The sequence below is a fragment of the Leptonotus elevatus genome, chromosome 18 (genome assembly GCF_054856555.1).
Source record: "Leptonotus elevatus isolate MCC_2025b chromosome 18, RoL_Lele_1.0, whole genome shotgun sequence".
NCBI lineage: Eukaryota > Metazoa > Chordata > Actinopteri > Syngnathiformes > Syngnathidae > Leptonotus > Leptonotus elevatus.
The window spans coordinates 7,881,360-7,904,860 of NC_141256.1; the positions used below are offsets into that span (position 1 = coordinate 7,881,360).

The 23,501-nt window shown below is 40.1% G+C and overlaps 2 protein-coding genes across 2 annotated transcripts; one reads left to right on the top strand and one right to left on the bottom strand.

Annotated features, from left to right (window-relative positions):
- The first annotated feature begins 19 nt into the window (after positions 1-19).
- Positions 20-3,318, top strand: LOC147158432 (rho-related GTP-binding protein RhoB-like). The gene has a single exon (XM_086061027.1). The coding sequence runs from the start codon at positions 130-132 to the stop codon at positions 739-741; it is 612 nt and encodes a 203-aa protein (XP_085917153.1). The 5' UTR covers positions 20-129; the 3' UTR covers positions 742-3,318.
- A 1,876-nt stretch (positions 3,319-5,194) lies between these two features.
- On the bottom strand, positions 5,195-23,353 carry LOC147158433 (apolipoprotein B-100-like). The gene is made up of 26 exons (XM_086061021.1): positions 23,149-23,353; positions 22,970-23,014; positions 22,194-22,306; positions 21,961-22,106; positions 21,402-21,549; positions 20,100-20,252; positions 19,834-19,958; positions 19,657-19,742; positions 19,101-19,551; positions 18,893-19,010; positions 17,480-17,626; positions 17,188-17,399; positions 16,439-16,658; positions 16,176-16,349; positions 15,891-16,094; positions 15,642-15,809; positions 15,325-15,530; positions 14,982-15,149; positions 13,996-14,117; positions 13,710-13,911; positions 13,431-13,606; positions 13,171-13,346; positions 12,975-13,090; positions 12,595-12,878; positions 7,245-11,623; positions 5,195-6,486 (listed from the first exon to the last, which is right to left on the bottom strand). The coding sequence occupies exons 1-26, from the start codon at positions 23,201-23,203 to the stop codon at positions 5,422-5,424; spliced, it is 9,459 nt and encodes a 3,152-aa protein (XP_085917147.1). The 5' UTR covers positions 23,204-23,353; the 3' UTR covers positions 5,195-5,421.
- Between the last annotated feature and the right edge of the window lie 148 nt (positions 23,354-23,501).

The following is a 23,501-nucleotide window of genomic DNA, read 5'->3' on the forward strand; positions in this document are numbered from 1 at the left end:
ACCTCACTTTGCTTTATAAAGAGATCACGCGGTGTTGTCACGGCACGGTGAAAGGTGTTGCGTCCGAGTCTCGAAAAAAGCCTGACTTTTTTCTCCCCCCCCCCGTGTCAATTCTTTGTTAACTTCGCCATGGGGAAGGAGACGCAAATGGCGATCGACATCCGCAAGAAACTTGTGGTTGTTGGCGACGGCTCGTGCGGGAAAACGTGTCTCCTGATCGTGTTCAGCAAAGACGAGTTCCCGGAGGTGTACGTCCCGACCGTGTTCGAAACGTACGTGGCGGACATCGAGGTGGACACCAAGCAGATCCAGCTGGTCTTGTGGGACACCGCGGGCCAGGAGGACTACGACCGGCTGCGCCCGCTCTCCTACCCGGACACGGAAGTCATTTTGATGTGCTTCTCCGTGGACAGCCCGGACTCGCTGGAAAACATCCCGGAGAAGTGGGTGCCCGAGGTGAAACACTTCTGCCCCAAAGTGCCCATCATTCTCGTGGCCAACAAGAAGGATCTACGCAACGACGAGCACGTCAAGAACGACCTGTCCCGACTCAAGTTGGAGCCGGTGAGGCCCGAGGAAGGCCGAGCCATGGCCACGCGCATCGGCGCCCATGACTATTTGGAGTGCTCGGCCAAGACGAAAGAGGGTATCTGGGAGGTGTTCGAGACGGCAGCGAGGGCAGCCTTGCAAAAACAAAAGTTCCCACGGCCGAGTATTTTCAAACGCTGCGTTTTGATGTGACTTGAAGGCCCCAGTCCAGGGACTCGCCTAGACGTGTTGTTGAAGGCCTGTTTGGGCAGTGCCCCTCCCTGACAAAGCGTGGCCAAAAAAAAAGTGAGGAAGAAACGACAATAATGGCTCCGAAGACGTTTCGGGCACAGATGTTAGTCTTCTTATGCTGCTTGGGAATGCCATGGGCTGAATTTCACTGGTGGAGGATTGAAAACACTACTATTTTTTTTACCCTTTTTAAAACTCACAACATGTAGCGTGAAAGCTGTTTGTCATGATTGTGTCAATCAACAAAATGAGTGACAGTATAAAAAAAAAAATCTGAATATGTACTGCATAGAACAGATTTTGATATCTAATTGTTTGGGTTTGGTGGAAACTTCCTGTGTGGAATTTGCATGTTCTCCCTGTGCTTGTGTGGGTTTTCTCCAGGTACCCCAGTTTCCTCACATTCCAAAAACATGCATGGTATGCGAACTCCAGACTCTCTAAATTGTCCTTTTGGTGTGATTGGCTATTTGTCAGTATGAAGGCTTGAGACTGGGCTAGGCTCCACCCACAACCCAAGAAGATGGATGCATAGCATATGCGTTACCCGGAAGTTCGGTGACTAGCATTAGCATAATGTTAGCTAGGAAACAACCATGACCACTATCCATCAGCCATATTATAATCTAGACAATTATGTATTGTTAAGAGGAACAAAATGTGTGACTCTTTAAGGAAGAAGACCGTTTCTGTCCTGTTGTATTGTTTACAAGACATTCATGTCCACACAGAAAAGCACATGATGTAGGGTAAAGCAAATCACTTCCACGTCTTTATTTTCATTCTTCATCTTTATTTTCTGTGGACCAATTGTGGTAGTTAACAAGCTAATGTATCTTTGCAAATGCTTGTTAGCGAACTTCTGGGTCACGTCGCACCACTAAAACACAGTATTTAGATTTAAACGTCCTGTATCCTGTTTTCAATTTCGTATTTTTCACGTGAGCCTAAAATTGAATGATGAAAGATGCATATGTTTTCTAAATGAGAATAATAATTCAGTCATTCTATTAGAACATTTTAAACAAATGATTCACAAATTCCCTTTAGCTTTTCAAAAGTCTTCGTTTAAAGACGGCTCACTTTCTTCTCTTAAGTTAAAGCAGTAATGTTTGCACGTTCACTTGTGATTGTTCAACAAGTGTTTTTGTTTTTTGTTTTTAAATTAAAAGTTGCACAGCACTGTATCCAGTTTTAATGGTATGAAATGATGCACTATGTGGTATTAATTAGGGATGACATTGAACTAAATTTCCTTGTCACTTTTAGGGAATTGAATGATCAGGTCCTTGATTATGTGAACTCTACAGCAATTTTTCTAACAAGTAAACATTAACTGCTGCAGTATGTAAAGAAAAAAAAAGTATGGTATACTTCCAAGTCTATGTACAGTATTTTAAAAGTCCTCATTGTGCCACAGAAATGTAAAAGTTTTGGATTCAGGACCATCACTGCAGTATAGTGCAGTTTTGGATTTTTTTTTTTATAAAAATGGAAGGTGTAATATTTTTTTTTCATTCAGGTACGTTTTAAGCATATAGTCGTCACTGTTAATGTGTTTTTGTTTCAAAGTTTGTTGGGAGGGCAACAGTTAAGTGTTGACTCTAAATAGGAACGTTTTGTTGTGCTGTTAAGGTTTAAATCTGAACCAAGTGTTTCTTAACCCTGCAGTTTATTAGCGGCGGAAAAAGCTTTTCCAAGTGTGTTGTTGTTCTTTGAATGCTCATTTGCATTTGCTCACATGGGACTAAGCCATTTGATGGCAGGAAAAATTGGACATTTGTGCATTTTTGAAAAGCTCAAAAAGTTGTTTTTCATTCAGTTGGGACGTGCACATAATGTTAAGCCGCCTGAGTTTCAGAGTGATGACTATGAATGTATCTCCCTGTTGTGAACAAACAACACAATGTATGTCATGCTTTTCAGTTACTTTTTCTCGAGTTGAAGACTTTTGGAAAATCAGTGTTGACTACAAAAAGTTGTGTAACTTTGCCTTTAAGAGACGATAATTGTTGAAATCACACTAAGTATCGTAACAGAGATTTTGTATCTGATTTAATCTTAGGTTCTGAATCTCAAATGACACTTACGACTTGTTGCTGCTGACAGTAACAATTATCAGTTTTTTGTTTTTTTGGAAGAGTGCCTTTTTTATAAATCACAATGACGTAAAAGTCGCATTCCTGCCTGCCATCTGTTGCTGGTCTTTTTGCTGACTTCCAGGGCAGGAATGCATTGTGCTGCACCTCCTGATTATTCCCACGCTAGCTCCCCTCGTTTGTCTGTAATTGTCAATGGGTTTGAATTTACAAATATTACTCAGATGGTCTCGTTTGCATTTGTCCATTTCTACAATTATGCTGAAGAAAAGTGCTGAGTATGTGCCAAGCGAAAGCATTTTATGCAAATGAACATTACATATTTACAGTATGTCACGTTAGCTTGTTTTCAGGGGGGGATTTGGAGCATTTGTTTTTTTTTGTAAGCAAACACGCAGAACTTTTCTGATGAAATAAATAAAAATATGTGGTTGCCATGCATAGTAAGTGATGTCATTTTTTTGGTCTGATTTTAATGTGCCCTAAAGACTAACTAAGCTTACCATCATTGATACCGAATATTGGTTGTAAATATTATAAATCTGAAATACCTCTGCTCTAGAAATTAAAATACCACTTTTTTTTACGAATGATGAAATGCAGCAAGATAATTGTTTTGATATTATGCACTTTTAATATGATAAAATACAGTATGTGATCATTTCTAATAAAAAAAATATACAATTAAAATTGTATTTAATATTAAATGATCACATAAATAAATTTTCTATAGGTTAAAGTATGTTAGGGTATAGTGTATGTAGAAGCCCCATGTTTGATTTGTTTTTACCTCCAACCACTAGGGGGCAATGTGTTCCACTGGGGGACAGGTGTTACTGATTGGGGAAGCAAACAATTTTCGAAAGGTGTTATCTTGTATTTTGGGCGTTTATGTTGTTACTTTGAGAGTTGTGATTTCGTGAAGTAGGAATTAAAACGTCATGTTTCATGTTTCACATCATTCCAATCAAGAGAGAATTCCGTGAGTTTATTTTATGTTCTTTCTTCGCCTTTTTTACTAAATGTCAACATTTAACAACAGTTAGTAGCCACAAGTGTAGCGGACAAGTGGTGGTGGACAAACCCCTACATTTAGGTCGAACATTGTTTGCTTCCCCAATTAGTAACACCTGTCGGCTAGTGCAATGGTTCTCAACCTTTTTTCAGAGGCGTACCCTCTGTGAAATATTTTTTTCAGCCAAGTATCCCCGAACCAGCGCAAAACATTTCTGATTGAAGAAAAATAAATAAATAAAATCGAGTGATTATTAAACATTGGAATTATTTGTATTTATGTGGTCTATTGAACTATTTGGAAATAAAAATAAACATACAACTAAGATAAATACATTAATTAATTATTAATAAAGATTTGTGTACATGCAAATTATTATCAACATAAAGTATCATCTTTTGGGATCATAGTAAAGCTCTGTTCTCAAAAATAATTATTAATAGAATTTTAAATAAAGTTTTCAAGATTGACCGGTGTTTCTAAGTGGGTCCAGTTGGGTCAAAACCATTTGGGTAGCGGGGAGATGCTGGGTTTTGGTAATTAAATAGCCTACTGAATATAAAATTAATTTGATAAATTTATATATATTTTATAAATATTTACAAAAACATATTTTAAAATTTCACGTACCCCCTGGAGTGCCTTCACGTACCCCGCATTTGAGAACCATTGTACTGCAAGTGGAACCCCACTTAAATATTACCTGGCCACCTGCCCGTGGCTAAGGTAAACAAACAAAAACACATTGCCCCCTAGTGGTTGGAGATAAAAACAAATCAAACATGGGGCTACTACAGTGCATATGTATATGAATCAAATCAATAGAAACTGTTGGTATCTGATGTATGGCACATATACATAAACAAAATAATCAAAGGGAGGGAGGGAGCTAAGCACACATTTGTTGTCATCTACAGCTAATTAGTTTGACTAATTAACATGTCGTTCATACTTTGTCAATTTTACTTTGTGCCTTGCTGCTCATTAATTTCCACTACCGTTCACATGGATTTGAGATTTTGCTTATTTTGTGTTACTTTTACCAGCAACTGTCAAGAATTCTTTCCCATTGTTACTCGATTAGAGCACACGTGTCACTTCCGGGAGCCACATGTTGCTTTGTTATATTTAGATCTGACAAAACAAATGACTAATAGGTGCATGACGGAGGTTGCTTTGAAAGTTTCCTTCAAAGAGTTTCCTTTGAAACATTCTATCACAAGTCTAGACAAAAAGGCCGCCAAAGAATGAGTTGATTCGTATTTGTGTTTCTGAAACGACACGCTGAAAGGACACAAAGTGTATGCAGTAAAAACGGTCTTTAATTAAAGAAACGGGGTTTAAATAGTGCAATACAACATACAAACGAGGCACAATAGGAAGTGGTGTGAAATGAACAAAATGTTTAACAAAATAGACCAGCAGCATGGATACAGATGACGTTGAGTGTACAGTTTTGTATTTTATTCTTAGAATGGTCTTTGTGTTACAAAAAAACGGGAACTACGGTGTAGTTAGCCATTGAAGTTAGTTCAACTGGGGAACAAAGGGGAAAGGAATATTCAACTCCATCTGTCTGTCGCCAACTCTTACGAATTTTTCCAAAGTTTGACTTTTCTCCTTTAGGACTTTAATGACCGTGTCACGGAAAGTATACATATGCACCAGCATCAAGTTAGTTGAGGACTTGATGTCTGTTTGAAGCTGTTCAATGGGAATGTCAGCCAGAATGTTCTGAAGTTTTGTTGCCACGCTTTTAAGATATCCGCTAATTACGTGGTGGACATTTTCAATCTGCTTAACAACATTAGCAAAGGTACGCGAGTCGATGGCTTCCTGGTACATGTCGGCCATCAAGGCGGGAACCTTTGTTACATCTCGAGATCTTATAATTCGAAGCAGCCTCTTATTTAATGCAGAAAGATCCGTAAGAATGTCTTTAATTGTGTCGCCTCCCACTTTTCTCATTGTGGTAATCAGTTGCTCGTAGACTTGAGAAAGAGTTCTAAATGAGTTATTCAAAAAGTCTCTTCCACCAGGAATGGATTTAATGGATTCTAAGGCTGCTTTCGAGATGTGTAAGAGGTACATGGTCACTTTCCCACCCGCCTCACGTACATTCATAATAAAGGTACTACATTTCTGATAGACCTCATGCCCTGACAGTCTTTGCGCATATCCGGGGATTCGGAACTTGGTTTCTCTCAGGAACGTACCCGTAGCCTCGAGAAAAGTCTCCACCTTTTGTTGGTATTTTCTAACGATAATATCGGCCTGCTCTTTGACAGACGCCATAATATTGGCGGGATTCAAAGATGCGTAGTTGTCAACAGCCCTATTCACCAACACTGTACCCTGGTTCCTTGCCTGCTCGAGAAAACCTTCAAGGCGACTCGCGTATCTGTAGATTTGATCGTACGCCACGAGAGTATGACTAGTGATGGTTTCGACTACCGCGGGTACATTATTCTCCAGTCCCAGCATCATTTCATACGGCATCTCCGCGTTCCAGGAAGTCTGGATATTCAGCTTCTCGGAGTTAATCACAGACATCTTCAAGGCCAGGATATTAATGTCCGTTTGTGGTTCGGTCTGCAGAACAACAAATTGTTACAAAAGTTAGGAAGACATTTTTTTCTCTCTCCAAAGTTTCAATAAAAATGTAGGAAAGAAATATACACTGTAAAAACAGTTGGGTCAAATGTAACCCAATTATGGATCAAAAATGGACCAAACCACTTTATGGGTCAATTTAACCCAATTTTCTAGGTTGTTTTACACAAAATGGCCCCATTTTTGACCCAAAGTTGGGTCAAATTAACCCAAGTAGAGAGACTCAACTTTCTGGGTTGTTTTTATACAAAATTACCATTTCATTAATTAATTTATTTATTTATTGTAAAAACTAACAAACAATAAAACGGTTGTTTTATACAAAATTACATCATGTTTGACCAATTTTCTGGGTTGTGTTATACAAAATTACCTTTTATTTATTTATTCATTGTACCAAAAAAACACACAAACAATAATTTTACACAAAATAACATAAAAAAAAAATTCTGGGTTGTTTTTATACAAAATTACCCTTATTTATTTATCTATTTATTGTTTGAATAAAAACAGTGGTTTTATACAAAATGACAATTTTGGAGCACATTTTTGAGTTGTTTCATACAAAAATACATTCTTATTTTTTATTTTTGGGCAAAACAACCCAGAAGATTGAGTCAAGTTGAGTCAAGTAGACAATCCGACCCAACTTTCTGGGTTCTTATATAAAATTACCAAATTTTTGACCCATAGTTGGGTTATTTTTGACTCAATAGTTTTTAGAGTGTCGTACTTACAGGATAGCGACCGTAGAGTCTTGCTATCGCTTCCGCAAAGTGCTTGTTCTGCATCTGAACTCCAATATGACCAGCAGATGGGGTGGACAGAAACAAAACAAAACTGTTTTCCGTCATCTCATGGTGGACTTCCATGGTTTCAGAAGGAAGATGGACCTTCACGGAATTGCTGACAGAGGCGTCAACATTTTCAAAACTTAAGATGATGGTGCTGTCGTGGCTTCCTTCCAACACTGAATGTTTTACAACCACAACAGAGGCCATCTTGAATCCACCAACCATATTGACATTGGAGTTGCCCTGTATTTTTCCCGTCAGGAACTCACATCCCGATGACGAGGATGCATCAAATTTGACGACGAAGCTGTCCTTGTTGAGAACGCTGGCATTGCTTTTGAGAGCGATCATTGGTGCTTTCATCGAGAACTCATAGGTCAAATCGCCCATCTTTGGAATCTTTATGCTCTGAAGTTTGACTGTATCAACAATGTTGATGGTGAACATATCTGGGTTCTTCAAGTATTTCATCTTGGAGCTCATGTCAAAGGTCTGCTGAGTTGAAGTGAGGAGATAACCCAGTCCAGCATCTTCCCACAAAGAGAAGTCCTCCAATTTCGGTGTCCTCATTTCAAAATATGGCACTGGAATTTCGGGAATAGTGATTGGTTGCCTCAAGATGTCAAGATTCGCCTCTCCATTAATCTGAGATATGACATTCATTTCAGTTTCACCATTATCCATTTTGAAGTCATGGGAATATTTGTTTTGGTTGATTCTGCCCATTGCAGTCCAGCTGGCCTGCTGCACGTCAGAGTTGAGTGTAAGAGAGATATCGTTCTCAAACTCAATCTTTTTAACGACTGGAAGGACAAACTTGGACTCGCCCTTGTTCTTGGTGTCAAAAGTGAGCTCAGTAGGTTTAATCAAGGCAAGGACGGAGCTTGAAAGAGTTCCCTCAATCAGTTGTGCATTGTGGGAGGCGGTGAGATCAATCTGCATGTCTTCAACCCGAGCCTGGAACTTCACGTCCAAAACACTGCTCTTAATCAGAGGTGTTTCCGATTCAACTTTGGCATCAATAATCGCATGTCGGAAAACGCAGATATCCACAACCGCATTTTGTTTGCTTTTAAAAGCTTTGCAGCCTGTTGCGCCGATGAAAGTCACTTTAGCCGTGTGTACGTCGAGCACTACGTCAATGTCACTGATGTGAGTTGCCTCATCTGAGAAATCCTGAATTGCATATTTTGCGTTAGCCACGTTGTTCATCTTCAGTTGGGCGGAGCCTGCTTCCAGCGCGAGATTGGTCTTTTGAGTGGATGACACGTGAGTGAAAATGTTGAGCGGCGGCATGTTGAGGTCATGATTATAGTTCGTATTTACATTTACAGAGAGTCCATTTTCCATGGCAAAGAGCATGTTGTTGACCAGATCTGCGGAATACAACTCGGTTGCTACTTTTGCAGTCGTGTCGGCAGAACCTTGACCTGACAGGCCATAGACAGTCACCGTCCCCTTGTGGTCAACTTTTAAAGATGACTGATCAATCTTAATGTACTCTGAAATGGTCAGACGGCTCATCTCGGGTAAAGCCAAATGCGCGTTGGCATCTACGGTAAACTGGAGAGTCTTCCAATGAGATTTGGCCTGAGAATTAAAGTTCAATTTGAACTCTGGCGTGAGCGATGCGGTTGTGGTGTTCTCCAGATCGGCGGTAGTCCTGAGATTGTAATCTGGCGAGTTGATTTTAAACTCTCCGTATAGCTTTCCAAAACAGGGGATCTTGCTCATATCTGCCACTTTTTCTTTCAGCTCCAACGTTAATGTGTCATAATCGAAGGATTGTAATTTCTGCACCATTCTCATGACATAATTGCTCATGTCATCGATCATTTGTTTGAAGTCAAAGGTGTATAGCTCGTTCATAAGATCCTTAATAGGTACCATAACCTTTTGGATCAAAGGCTGGATGTCGATTGATCTAACAAGGTCAAATACAGACGTAATCGTCTCCCTCACTTGATAGCGCTTCATCATTTTGACAACCTCATCCATCACAGCGCCGATCAGCTTCTCAACCTCATATTTGGACAGAATTTCCTCCATTTTTCTATAAATCACAGCGAACCTATCAGCAATGTTATATTTCGTGATCCAAGCCATGATAGCGTCCTTGACTGTTTTCAGCACATTGAGGACTTTTTCTGTTGGCAACTTGGTCGTCAGGTTGGTCAGGACATTTTCAATGGCGTTGACATGTTTTCTCACATCTTGGGCAAAGAGGCTCAAGTCAAAGACGTCAATGAACTCCTTCAGTTCAGACACTTTCTTCTGAATCTGCGTGCTGATCTCATACTCGGTGTCGATGTCTTTCAGGAATTCAATGCTGTTGTCGGTCAGCCTCATCAATGTCTTTTTTACATCTTCAATAATTGCAGGAATGTGGTCAATGAAAGGGATCTGGACGAAATGGCTATCGGTGTTCTTGTCATACTTCACAAATCCAGACACGCCGTAGTCTTGGTGGGTTTTACTAAAGAGGTTTGTGGTGACCGCTCCTCTCATGTCAATCGCCATTCTCTCCGCTTTGTTGTAGGCTTTCAATTCCTGATCTAAAGTGTGGTGATTGATCGTAGATTTCAACTTGATGTGAACACTTTGCTCTTGAAGACTCATCGTGTTGCTGAGCTCGTTGATCATGCTGGTCTTGATTGTGGGTAAGCCTTCGATCTCATGAGTGGTTGAGCCCCTGGACTCAAACCAATACGCGAGAAGCAGAGGCTCCGCTTTCAGGAGGAATTTACTATCCAGTTCTCCACTTTGCTGTCCATAAAAAGACACTGCACCATTTGAGTTGAACAAAGCATCAATGGTAAGGGAGAAGGGTTCGGCAGCGGCATTGATCTTGCTGTCAAAACGAAGAGACTTGGATTTGTAATCGGCGACATTGCTGAATTTCATAGTTAGACCTGCGACCTCCAAATCCGTGGCATGTGTGATCTGAGATCCCATGAGTTGACCGTTGGTGTTGCACTTTGTAGACAGGATCATGTTCATGAACTTGACTTCATAAGTGTGCTTGAGTTCATCCTCGGACCAGTCTCCCTTCAGTGTTCCTGTCAGCTCCATGTTGTAAGGCTGTGCCTTGAACTGGGCAGCATTGTTTAAGTTGATCTCCATGATTTTAAGATGATTTTTGATCATAGCGGAGGCTGTAAACTTCTCCATGGTGACTGTGATGTCATGCATGTAGGAGTTTCGCATGTCGAGGTAATTGTTTGTCTTGGCGTGGAGGGTCAAAGATCTCGGTGTAAGAGAAAGGGAATTCGAATTCTCTGTCCTCATTTCGTGGAACGAGCCAACGATGTTGCTGGATACGACAAGGCCATCTTCACTTACTCTGAAGTTCATCGTGTTTCTTGTGTTGAATGCCACAATGTCGCCGTTAAAGACGCCATTGAGGTAGACTTCGGAGCTTGCCATTTTCCCTTCGACATTAAAGTCAACTTTGTTCCCTTGAGCGCCTCCCTTTGTGGTGAGAGACATGGTGGCACCGTTGGCGTCGAGTCCACTGTGGAAAATATTCTCAAAGGTCAGTCGCTTGTGCTGAGCAGTTGTGGTGCAGCTGGTGGTCAGACCATTGGAGTTCAGGGCCAAAGTTGCCTTGTGAGAGGCAAGGCTTGAAAAGATGTTCAGAGAGCCATCAGCATTGAGCTCCAAGCCAGACGGGTTCATGGAGCCGGTGAGCAAAGAGTAGGCGCGGTTCACTGTATCTTCGGCCGTATTTCCGACACGGAGGCTGGCTTGAGCGTCGGAGGCTGAGAACTCAACTTGGCTGTGGAGCGTTCTCTGACCGGCTTTGGTCAAGGAGTTTGAGAGAATGCTCAGTTTGACATCCTTGTAGTTAAGGGTGGTTTTTGTCGAGTGCTTAATAGGGTCGCTGTTAATGTTAGTGTTAGACTCAATGTTAAGATTCTCATTTGCATAAACGGCCTTGATCTTATTTGTAACTTTCAGGATTTTAGAGTTTGCTCTCAGTGTGCTCTCCAATCTGAGTTCCCTCTTTGCACGGTCAGACGAGAAGGTGTTGAGATAAGTGGTGCTAGCAGTCAAAGATCCTATGGCGACACTTCCATCAGCATTGATATCGCCCAATAGCATGGCTGAATCAAGCGTGACGTGCTTGGTAATAGCCAGAGACGTCTGCAAGCCCAGCGGGGCAGCAGCATGGATGTTGTATTTGCCCGATGACGTCACATTGTCCGAGACAGCAATAGTCTCCTCCACATTAACCCTTGCACTGACAAACTCGTGCTCCAGGGAGCCATTCAGGGCGAATTTCAGTGTTTTCTCATTTGTATCAGTGACTTCTGTAGCACCTTTAAAAAGAACAAAAAACAGTGACATTATAACATTATCGTTGATTATTTTTTTAAATGCCTGGTTAAAAGGGGAAATCAACCTTAAACATTTCTTGACAATAATGTTATGTGACATGACATTCTGATTGATGTTACATTTGTGGAATATGAAGTATGCGACAAAACAAGCCATTTTTATCCATCTTGGGGGGGCGGCCATTTTGCCAGTTACTGTCAACTGAAGATGACATCACAGTTGCTCAGGCAAAGACCAATCACAGCTCACCTGTTTTCTGAAGCTGAGTTGTGACTATGATGTAATTTTCACTCGACAGCAAGTGACAAAATGGCCGCCTTCTGATAGTAATACAAAGTGCTGGATTTTGCTGCTGAACTCATTCCATGTGGCAAAATCCAGCCATTTTTAAGATGACATCACAGTTGCTCAGGGCTCAGGCAAAGACCAATCACAGCTCACCTGTTTTCTGAAGATGAGTTGTGATTGGTTGTTCTGTGAGACCTGCGCAACTATGATGTCATTTTCACTCGACAGGAAGTGACAAAATGGCTGCCTTCTGATAGTAATACAAAGTGCTGGATTTTGCTGCTGAACTCATTCTATGTGGCAAAATCCAGCCATTTTTATCTATCTCGGGGGCGGCCATTTTGCAAGTTACTGTCAACTTAAGATGACATCACAGTTGCTCAGGGCTCAGGCAAAGACCAATCACAGCTCACCTGTTCTCTGAAGCTGAGTTGTGATTGGTTGTTCTGTGAGACCTGCGCAACTATGATGTCATTTTCACTCGACAGCAAGTGACAAAATGGCCGCCTTCTGATAGTGATAAAAAGTGCTGGATTTTGCTTAACTCCTATTCCACTAATGCAATATTAACCAACATACTGTATTTAGACTGCATAGAACATATTATCACCAATAATTTTTCAGGAGGGGTTGACTTCCCCAAAAAATAAATCAATCAAATTACCCTCAGTCGTGAAAGACAGCAGTTTGATCGGACTGGTAGCCTGAGCCTTGAACGTGGCCAAATAGTTCGGAGACTCCACAGTATTGTTCGCCACCGACACAGTTGTCTCCCAGTTATAATAGTTGCTGTTCACCTTAGCAGACACTTCCGCCTTTCCAAAAAGAGGCAGTATTATGGTGATTATGTGAGGAGAGGAGAAAGATTTCGGGCCTCCAAATGGCACAGGAACTTGGAAGGTCACATAGTTGTGGTCATTTCTGAACTTGTATCGGTATTTGTTTTCCCTGTTGAGCGGATTCAAACAGAAACCAAAAAGGTAAAGACGGTTGATGAGAGAGCTCCTTCTTGAATCTTAAATGAGAAAGGAGTGCTTTTCTTACATGTTCATGAATAGGTTCTCAGGCATGGAAGGCATTTCCATTTTTGCAATATTGTTCTTCAGAGTCTCCACATAGGGGACATCAACCGAGATTTTGTTCATCCAGATATTGCTGGCCTACGGAGAAAACACAGACATTTTTTTTTTTTAAGTTTGAACGCATATTAAGCCAAAGTCTTTAAAATAAGCGAACGCACCTCAAGTCCCTTGTTGACAATGTGCCGCAGTTTCATGTCAGTGTTGACAATCCGATGATCCATGGCATCCTCAACAAACTGCCTGACCCAGACCCTGATGGCTTCCGTATAAGGCACCAGGACTTTTGTCTCAGCATTCATGTTTGACATCAACTTAGCCTCAAACGCATTATTAGCTGAAAAAAATACAAAATATGTATTTTAGCTTTTGGAGCAAACTTTTTTTTTTCTCTTGTTTTTTTTTATTTTTATAAACATACCATAAGTTAATGTGACCGACTGAATCGATGAGGTCTCTGGGAGCTTCGCATCACTTTTGAGCTCAAAAGTTACATCCGGGCCACTGGATGACGTGGTAGCAGAGATGGTAGCGTCTGTCTCCAGAGAGGGGACCACCAACTGAACGTGCAGCCTGTTGTTAGCCATGTCCTGATAACTAGAAAATACATTTGACAATGTAAAATCAGAGCCTACGGATACTGTTCATTGGAGCCTTGGGACCTTGTTAGGCTTCTGAGTTTGCGGTTTGCTTTACTCACGAGGCGTGACCAGTTAGAGTGAGCTCTGGCACATTCTTGTTCAAAAGCTCAAGGGTGAGGGTTTTGCGTTTGTGTTTGCTCTCAGTCAGGGCAACGTTCATTCCAACTTCGACGTCTAAGTCGGGTATCTGGATTTGGCTGGTGAGGACATTGCTGTTCCTGTTGTATTTCATGGCGGCAGAAGCTTGAGCAGTCTGAGCCCCTGCGGAGTTGAAAAAAAGAAAGAGAAGAAGCTTCACATGTGATGCAATGGGAACTATTGTCAGAATAAACGCGGTGCTCATACCTTCAGCTTCCAGAGCCATCATCAAGGAATCGACCTTCTCGTTGCCATCGCTTCCTTCGCTGAGGAGTGTGTATGCTAGAGTGGCTGTGTATGAGACCTTAGGCTCGATGTCAACTTCAAACCTAAAGTGAAAAGTACAATGATTTAAAATCCAAAATAGCAAAAGTCATTTGTCAAAAATCTAAATAATCCTCATAAATATGCTTTTATTTATTTGTTTGTTTCAATTAGGGGTGTCAGGTGATAATTTTTTTTAAAAATCATAATTAATTGCATGACTCCAACAGTGAACTCACGATTAATCACAAATCTGTTCTCACTGATACAAAAGAAAATATTTATCTCTAAGTTTTCATACTAATATATCATATCAAAGTGGAAAAAAATGCTAAATTAATAGAAATATTGCTGCATCTTTTAGTCATTGATACAGTAATTTCATAATAACTATATTATATATAATAGGTTAAAATTAGAAAGACAGACTGTACTGTAAAAAAAACAAGTGCGATATTGATTTGTGTTGAGGTCATTTTTCTGCCACTAGATAGCATAATTGCATTTGTAAGATGTTAGTGACAGCGCAGTGCATTTTTCTTTTCATATTAAGAGCTCTGTGAAAAGCGCTATACAAATAAAGTTTACTTACTTACTAACTAACTATCTAATCTTTAACATGAAGTAACTTGTGAAATTATGTACATTTTTAAAATTGTCAAATACAACTTGACCCCAGTCTCCTTAAATATATGCATTATTCTTAAATTTATTGCTGCAAAATTTTGATGTGGACAAGTCAGGGGCGGTCATTAATTGTGTGTTAAAAAAAAATTGTGGCGTTGAAGGAACTTTAAATTAACTCAAAATTACCACACTAATTTTGACACCCCTAGTTTCAATACAATAGAAAGTCTCGTTACAGTTAAAAGACTTTTAAATTCCAGTTCATATCGGGCTGAAATAATGTAATTCTATTTTCAACTTACAATGTCTCTCCGGCCAGAGGGAAATAAGGCACGTCACTTTTGCCGCGTGTATCAACTTGCAGTTTTTTCGTGCAATACTTGAATCCAAAGAGGGAGTCACAGTTTACGTCACCCATATTGTGTGGGATTACGACAGCCTTGCCGTTGCCCACAATCATCACTCTATTGCTATGTAAAACAGACAAAAGAAATCATGTTTAAAAAGTTAGCCTCGAGTGAGCTGAAAGTCAAGTAACAACAACCATTATATGAGTATGACACAGGATAATCAGCTACAATGCGTTCATATTTTGTATTGTTGAAAAATCGAAAAATGAATCGACATGCACTCAAAAATGAATACCTGATTCTCAAAAGCTTCGCGGGGCCTTGTGCAGCCGGGATCGAGAGCTTGATCTGGTTCGATTCCATGGATAGCTTAGCATTGAATGCACTCTCGTGGTACAAGCTGGTATGCATCTCGACAGCGGAGACGACAAATTCGGGGACGTGGACGCCCATCTGGGTCACAAACTCAACCCCAACAGACGGCTTGAACAGCAGCTCGTTCTGTATTTTTAAATGGACCCAAACGTGATCGTATGAGCAGAGGAATGTGATACAGGCTATCACATTCAATTATATTTGGCTTGCGATGAGAATAAATATGATAAAACGCACCACGCTTCGGGAAATGCGAAGTCCTCCCGTAGCTCCGGGAGTAAAGACGCCAGACAGGGAAAAAGTCAGAGGCAAGCCAGAGGCAGTTGGAAGGACACATTTGTTATCCATGAACATGTAATGGATAAAGATCTCATTGTCTGTCCCGGAAATCAGTTCAGACACAACCTAATAAACATAAATAAGATCAAATTGAAATGTTGTCATGTGCTTTATAAAATGACCATGCAATTAGAAGGTATGTAATACCTGGGAAGGGATATGCTTGAGGAAAATCTCTGCATACATTAGAGCATTATCAAAAATAAACTTCAGATCGTTGGCCTTGATGTAACCAAGCTCTGCTCCCAGAATCTTCAGGTAGGCCATGGCCTCTGGAGATTCTTGAGCCTGCAAATCTTTTAACAGCTTGTTGAAATTGCCAACAATTTCTCTCATAAGATCTTCAGGAGCCTGGGGAAAAACATTAGAGACGTCTTTTAATGATGACGTCAAAAGATATACGGAAATGGAAAATAATTGAATCTAAAATACCTTCTGTCCTTCTGCTTTCAAGGGAGCAACCCACTTCTTCAGAACTTCCATCATCTTGATCGGCATCTTATCCTCTGCCCAGTACAGCGTCTTGGACAATGTGTCAGGGAAGAAGCCGTTCTTCCCAAACAAAGCCTCAATAGAGGGCTCTGAGCCTTTTCCTTCGAGTCCGAGCTATCAGCACCAAAAAAAAGATTAGGTTATGGATTTGATATGAATATATCTGCCAACATTTGCCAATTGTGACCTTCATTGTTACACACCTCCCACATGTCTATGTTGTAGCCAAAGATATTCAGGGTAGTTTCCAACATAACTTCTCTGGGCAACTGGTTGCTAGGGTCAAAGATGACGTTGCCCTGAATATTGGCCTGCATGTTTTCATACGCCATGCCCAGTTTGTAGTTGCGAGATTTTGTTGAGTAGTCGTTGTGTGTGTCCACTTCATTGTCCTGCAGCGCATCCATGATCCTTTTGCCAAGCCTAAAGCAAAAAAACAAAACAAAAATCTCTATTTGTATATGGTTTGATTATTAAAATTCAATCACTCCCAGCCATTTTGACTGAAGCAACCCCCTTCACTCCCGGCTGTTTTACTGGATTTGGACAGATTTTGCAAGGTCCACAGAATATTCTGTTCTATTGCTATAAAACATGGAAACTACCAAAAGAAAGATTAGAGTCTCTTCTTTCATCAGGAAACATTATTCACACCTGTTGAAAACACTGGCAAAAAGAGCTTGTTGCAACATGGCCCTGGTTGAGCTGTTGTACTCTGCTGCCACCTGCTGGCCGTTATTTGTAATAACTACCATTGCTTTAAGCCACCTCTTCATGTCAGAAGCTGTATCAAAGCCTTCAGTATGCTCTAGCATTTAAAAAAAAACATAAAAAAACCCCACATTAATACGGTTTTGGGAGTGAAGGATAAAGTCTTAAAAAAACATATTTATACGTTTTTGGGTTTGAATGAGTTTTAAGGATACGTTTATTCAGTCACAATGAATCTTACTTCTGGGTCTGAGGATCAGTGGAGGAGATGATGTTGTAGACATGGGAGGTCACGAAAGATTTGACCTGCTCATTCTGCTCCTGTTTCAGGATCTTCTTCACCATCTCAATGTCACTATTTTGTGGATTTCTCATCAGAATCAGGTAGGCTGCAAGACGTTTCTGCACAGCACCCTTTAGATACTGGCTAACCCTCTGGAGGTTGGAACGAACCTAAACAGAAAATGTCAGTTTTTTTTAGAGCATTTGTGGACAGGAGTGAGTGAGTTTGCGTTTGCTCAGGTGCTAGTTACCTCATCTGCCAAAGACATGCGTCTGAAAGCTTGGATGGCAGCAAGCTGAACAGCGAGTGTGGTTGCAGGCTGCCTCATGCATTTCAGAAGGGTGTTCTTAATAGCGGGGTCAGCATGTTCCATCACATCTCCGATGTTACCTACAACCTGGATTGAAAGGTAGAAACTTGACTTTAAATTGGCAGTAAAAGTCTGCAAAGCTAGAATCAAATACGGATTTGGTCCACCCTCTCTGTAGGTACGTATTTCAACTTCCAGTCATCTGGGAGCAGTTTCTAAAAGATTTTGGAATTTCACGGAGAACATTTTTGTGTACAGAAGTGGGAAATTTACCTTTTTTTTGGGGGGTCAGTTATTTGTCATTCGTCAGCGCCCTGGGCATTCTTCCGTCATTCTTCGTAATTTTTTTTAAGTCGCACCAAACTATAATCGTCAGTCCGTCATTTTAGGGGATCAAAATTAGTGCGTTTTGAGTTAATTTAAAGTTCCATTTTTTTTTTTACACGCGATTAATGACCGCCCCTTGCTTGGAAAGCTTGTACTGGCGGAATTCCAGTTGCAAAGCAGCAGACACGGCTGCGTCAACATTTAGCAGTAATACATTTATTAATAATGCATATATTTGTGGAGACTGGGTTCAAGTTGTATTTTGCAATTTTAAAAATGCGCTGAATTTCACACGTTACTTCATGTTATAGATTAGATATCTCTTAATATGAAAAGAGAAATGAACTGAGCTGTCACCAACATCTTACAAATACAATTATGCCATCTAGTGGCAGAAAAAAATACCTAAAAACAAATCAATATAACACACAATTTTTACAGTACAGTACATCTTTTTAATTTTAACTAAATTTTTAAGAATTATTATGAAATTACTGTATCAATGACTAAAATGATTGCAGCCATATTTCTATTAGTTTAATTTTTTTCCCCACTTTTATGTTAACAGAAGTATGAAAACTTTTTTATTGTACATTTAGAACAGATATAAAAGTTGCGATTAATCGTGAGTTAACTATTGAAGTCATGCGATTAATTACGATTAAAAGTTTTAATCGCCCGACACCCCTAATTTTAACCACGCTTCCGTCATCACTTCGTCACCACTATTTTAGAACTGACATACAGAGGAGGAAATTCCGTTAGTCCGTCATTCGTCAACAAATGGGCACCGTCAGTGACGGACTAAGAGGTCCGTCGGTACTTGATCTGGTTAGTGACGATTACACTGATGGACTGCTCACCTCAATTCAAATTCAAAGGCAATTAGCCCAATTTCTGTTTTGAAATTGAATTATACTGTAGGTGTGCCTCAATCACTTGGTCCATAGTGTACTTGAACCAGGTTTTTATACATTGTGCATAGACTGGTATCTGGAAGGATGATTGTTTTTGCCCATTACCCACCCTCAAAGTCAGGAAGGTCAGGTCTTTCTCCCCTGAGCAATCTGGGCCCAGAAGGGAAGTCAGAAAGTCAGAAACTGCAGCGATCTCCGGAGTGACTTTCCCCTCGGCCTGGTACAGCCTAGTGACAAAGTTTGATGTTATTTTTATTTTTTTTAACATAAGGAATCACGTACTACTACAACATAATCGGCTACTGATGAATACGTACCTCCTGACTGCGTGACTCAAGGCATACATGATGGGCTTGCTCTTCTTGTTCTCAGCAATGGCCAGGATATCCTTGACTACGAGGGGTGAGGGGTTAGGCAGCAGTGCCAGGGCGTAAACCGCCGCGTCAACTTCAAGAGCGGAACTGTCAAAGGTCCTGAGAACCTTCAGCATGGCGCTGGTGCACTCCTGAGTACCGCACTGGACCAGAGCTTGCGCGGTCAGGGATTTGGACATATCCATCATCTCAAGTACAGCGGAACCCAGGACTTCAGCCTTCAGGCCACGCAGCTCAGACACCAGTTTGTTGAAGAGGGAGGCACGCTGCTCGCCATTTTTGGTCTGGGACAGCGCCTTCAGCTGCTGCATTGTGGTAACTGCAGCATCTTTAGTTTGTACAGGGGACTTGTCATCAACAAGCTCCATTGGCAAGAAACGGAGGAGGGCCTGATCTGGTAAAAAAAAAAAACAAAAAAAAAAAACCACAAACCATTACACTGCATGTAATGAACATCATTGGATAGATTAAAGCACTTTGTAAAAGCAAAAACACTAACTATAATCAAAGACTCTGTCATTGATCTTGTTGGTTTCCTTCAGAGTCATGGTCTGCTTCACCAAAGTGGAAATTCCGTATTCGTTCCTATGCAGGACGCACAGTCACAGCAGATGATGATTATTATTATTTTTTTAAATATACCTTTTTGATATGGTTATTTTATTTTTCCACTTACTTGTGGGAGAGGGGGCGGAAAATATGCTTCTCCGTACAGCTTCCACTGGTCATGTGCTTCTTCTGGTTGTCAAACTTGTAGTTGCAAGTCTGGTGGCTGCTGATCAACTTGGACAAAGAATATCCCTGAAAGTGGAGAGACACAAGTAAACATTCAGGTACTGCAATATGTTCCATTAACCTGAATGAAAATAGTATTAGTAGGTAAATGGAGTCCTTGCTAAAGACGCACCAGTTGGTGATACGAAGGTAGCTTGGGGCCCTTACCATTCCTGAGATGAGAGCCAGGGGACTGGTGGCTTGTTTGTGAGCGCTGAAGCCGTCACATTTGGAAAGATCCCTGCTGATAGTTACGTCGGTGGCGATGTCTCCTCTGGCGTTGACTGTGAAGTCAGTGGCGCAGGTTCCATACACGGTGGGCTGGATAGGAATAATATCAAAGTCGTTCACACTGAGGAGACTGGATTATTTTTTTCAATGGCAACACAGGTGGTGTTTCTCTTTCTTTTTGTTTATGGGTCTTAAAAAAAAAAAAATAAAATAAAAATAAAACCATCAAAAAAATTTTTTTTCGACATAAATCTAAATTTAACAAGCTAAGACCAAGTAAAATAGTAACAGACTACAGCTGTTGTGCTAATGTATAGCAAGATAGCATCCAGAAAACAAACATAGATCAATAAGGAATTAACTTGGTTGCCCTGTTGTCAGGTATGTTTTTAACAAAGAGAAAAGGACAAAGGCAAACATGTGAGCAATTGGTATGCTAACATAAATGAAACAACCTGAAAAAGCAGAGGCAAATGATAACAATTGATACAATGCTAGCATGCTAATAATTGATATGCTAACAAATGGCAAGGTCACATCCAACAGAAACATTCTAAGCCATAACGTATCTTTTTCAGGCTAATAGTGTGCTAATACTGAAAAGCCAAATTAGGCTGAATAATATTTCAGGTGGGTAACATGACAGGTGGCTGATGTTGATTGGCTACACTTTTATGGCTCATCATGACACAAAGACTGGGCTTTTATTTTTATTTTTTAATCCAATTTGCTGAGGACATTCACTCCAAACCAAAATTGCTTTCATGACTTTCCCTCGCTTAGCCAGGGCAGCATATCCGGTACAAAGAGACTCATTTTTTGACGGCATTCTGTCAGTTAAATGGTGTTGGCCGCATTATTTATTTATTTAAAAAAACAGCAGGATATTGAACAATGCAATAGTATTGTTGTCCATGTTATTCAAAACATTAAATCCGCAGCTGGAATGATAAACATGTTTTCAGATTCTACTCAAATCAGATTGCCAAATCAATACGTCAGATTAAAACCTATTATATGAGCAAGCGATGCCCTGGGAGAGATAAACTTATCTAGGACTTTGCCCCGCTCGGTGACGTGGGAACACGACGTGACCCATGTGCGTTTATCAGCTATGACTGTTCCAGATGACCTAGTCATTGCGCAATTGTGTTTATCGTTGGATGACTCTTTGCCGCAAATAGAATCACACTTTGGTTTTTTTTTACAAACAACAAAGCCAAAAACAGGCTTTCTCACCATTTTGTTGTTCTTCTCTTCTTCCATTACGGGAACAAGGAGAGACGACACAATTCCTCTCTTGATGTTCAAGACGTTGACCGGCTCGTCCTCCTCGGGGAAGAGTTTCACATCAGTGTGTCGCTCAACTGTGACCTTTAGTGGGTTCCTGATGACATGGATGGATCGTCAGTTACAACCTCATTTGACCTTACGTAAACATTAATAATAATATTCAAAATAATAGTAATTTTAATCATATAGGAACTTTAAAAAGCCATCTGGAGAAGTAGAAATGATTTTAAAATAGCAACACATATTTTGGATGTTTTATCTCCTCAGGCAAGTCAAAGTGCCATGATGGAAAGTGCGCTAAAATCAGAAGGACTGTAAGCTAGCTCTTTCGCGATTAAAAGTTAGTTATGGATCTTAGAGTCAAACCCATACATGCTTTAAATGTTTTCTCTAAAGTCTTAAACTAAAAGCCAATGTATTGATGTTAATGCAATATCATCTTTTCCATGGATAGAATAGTCTTTAGTTTGAAAAGTCCGCTTTAAAGATGGGCAAGTAGACTTACTTGGCCATGGCAGCTTTGAAAGCCTGATCTCCGGCAGCGGGGCGGTACAGCGCGTTCCCATCGTCATCCACGCCAAAGATCTCGCTCAGAGAGCATTTTGTGGTGCGCAGGACGAAGCTGCAGGTCTGAGGGACTTCAAGCTCAACCTGCGTAGAATACAAACCACTGTTTAGTCACATTTTCCTTTCTTCATGGTCGGGGCGGACTATATTGGTTTAGGCCGCGAGACGTACTTGACAGGAGACTTTAGGGCCACTTTTGTTGTTGGTGGCTCCGGGAACGCCATTGAAGGTCTCGGCCTCGTAGTCGTACACAAAACGCCTGAAGTTCTTAAACCTTTTAGCCACTGAAATGTATTAAAGGTCAGTTAGACTTGAGCCCTATTTTGCTTTTATAAACTAAATTACAGCAACGTATGAGGTCCAATACAAAACCTGTATCAAAATTTGCCTTAATGTGCTAATTTATCAACATCTTAAAAAAAAAAAAAAAGTACTGTAATTTCTTAAAAAACAACAAAAAAACAGTTGCTTTGAATTTAACAATAGGGCTGCTTGATTATGGAAAAAATAATAATCACAATTATTTTGACAATAATTGAAATCATGATTATTCAACGATGATTTATTTTTTGGTACAAAACAAGAAAAACACCAATTAAAAAAATAGAAACACTCTTAATTATGTAATTTCCTTTTGGACCAAACTGAATTTATATTAATATGTATTTATAATAAATTGTATGATTATAATAATAATTATTATATATTATTTATTTATTTATGTTGGCAAAAACTAGAAGTTGGATTGCACTGTGCAGTAGGATGATCATTTATTTTTTTTGTACAAAACAGGAAAATGTTTACACATTTAAAAATATTAAGACCAATTAAAAAAATAGAAACACTATAATTATTAACTATGTAAGTTCCTTTTGGACCAAACAGAATTTATAATAATTATATATATATATATATATATATAAAAGGAAATAAAATGGGCAACTTACAAAAGCATGATGGAGATTGTTCAGCCGTACTTCCTACATCTTGTTCTGGAATGAATAGCCACAAAAATAATGCATTTACTCAATTGAGGATGACAATATAATTTCCACGTCAACATAAATAAAATACATAAAATACATCCTCCATCTATTAAAATGTCTTCAAACTTAATAGTACTTACGGGCTAGGGCGTAAGTGCCCAGTAGCAACAGAAGGCAAATCCTGGTACATCCCATGTCGGGCTCAGCACCTGGAAGCCTTGCGATAAATAGAGTCCTCCTCTTTCACCGAAGACTAAACCTTGTCCTTAATTCTAAAGCTTTTATATGTCTGCCGTCTTACTGGACGTGATTAGCAGGACTTGTAAATTTGTTACCCCGGTTCCAAAGTCTGAGCAGTCCTTGTGGCAGGCCAAAGGTAAAGCAAACTAAGACATGATGTCAGCACTGGGCGGGGGTGGTCACTGTGATCATGCTGAATATTCGGATTTGGTACTTTTGGGGACAGCAAGACACATATTTGACACTAGTAAAA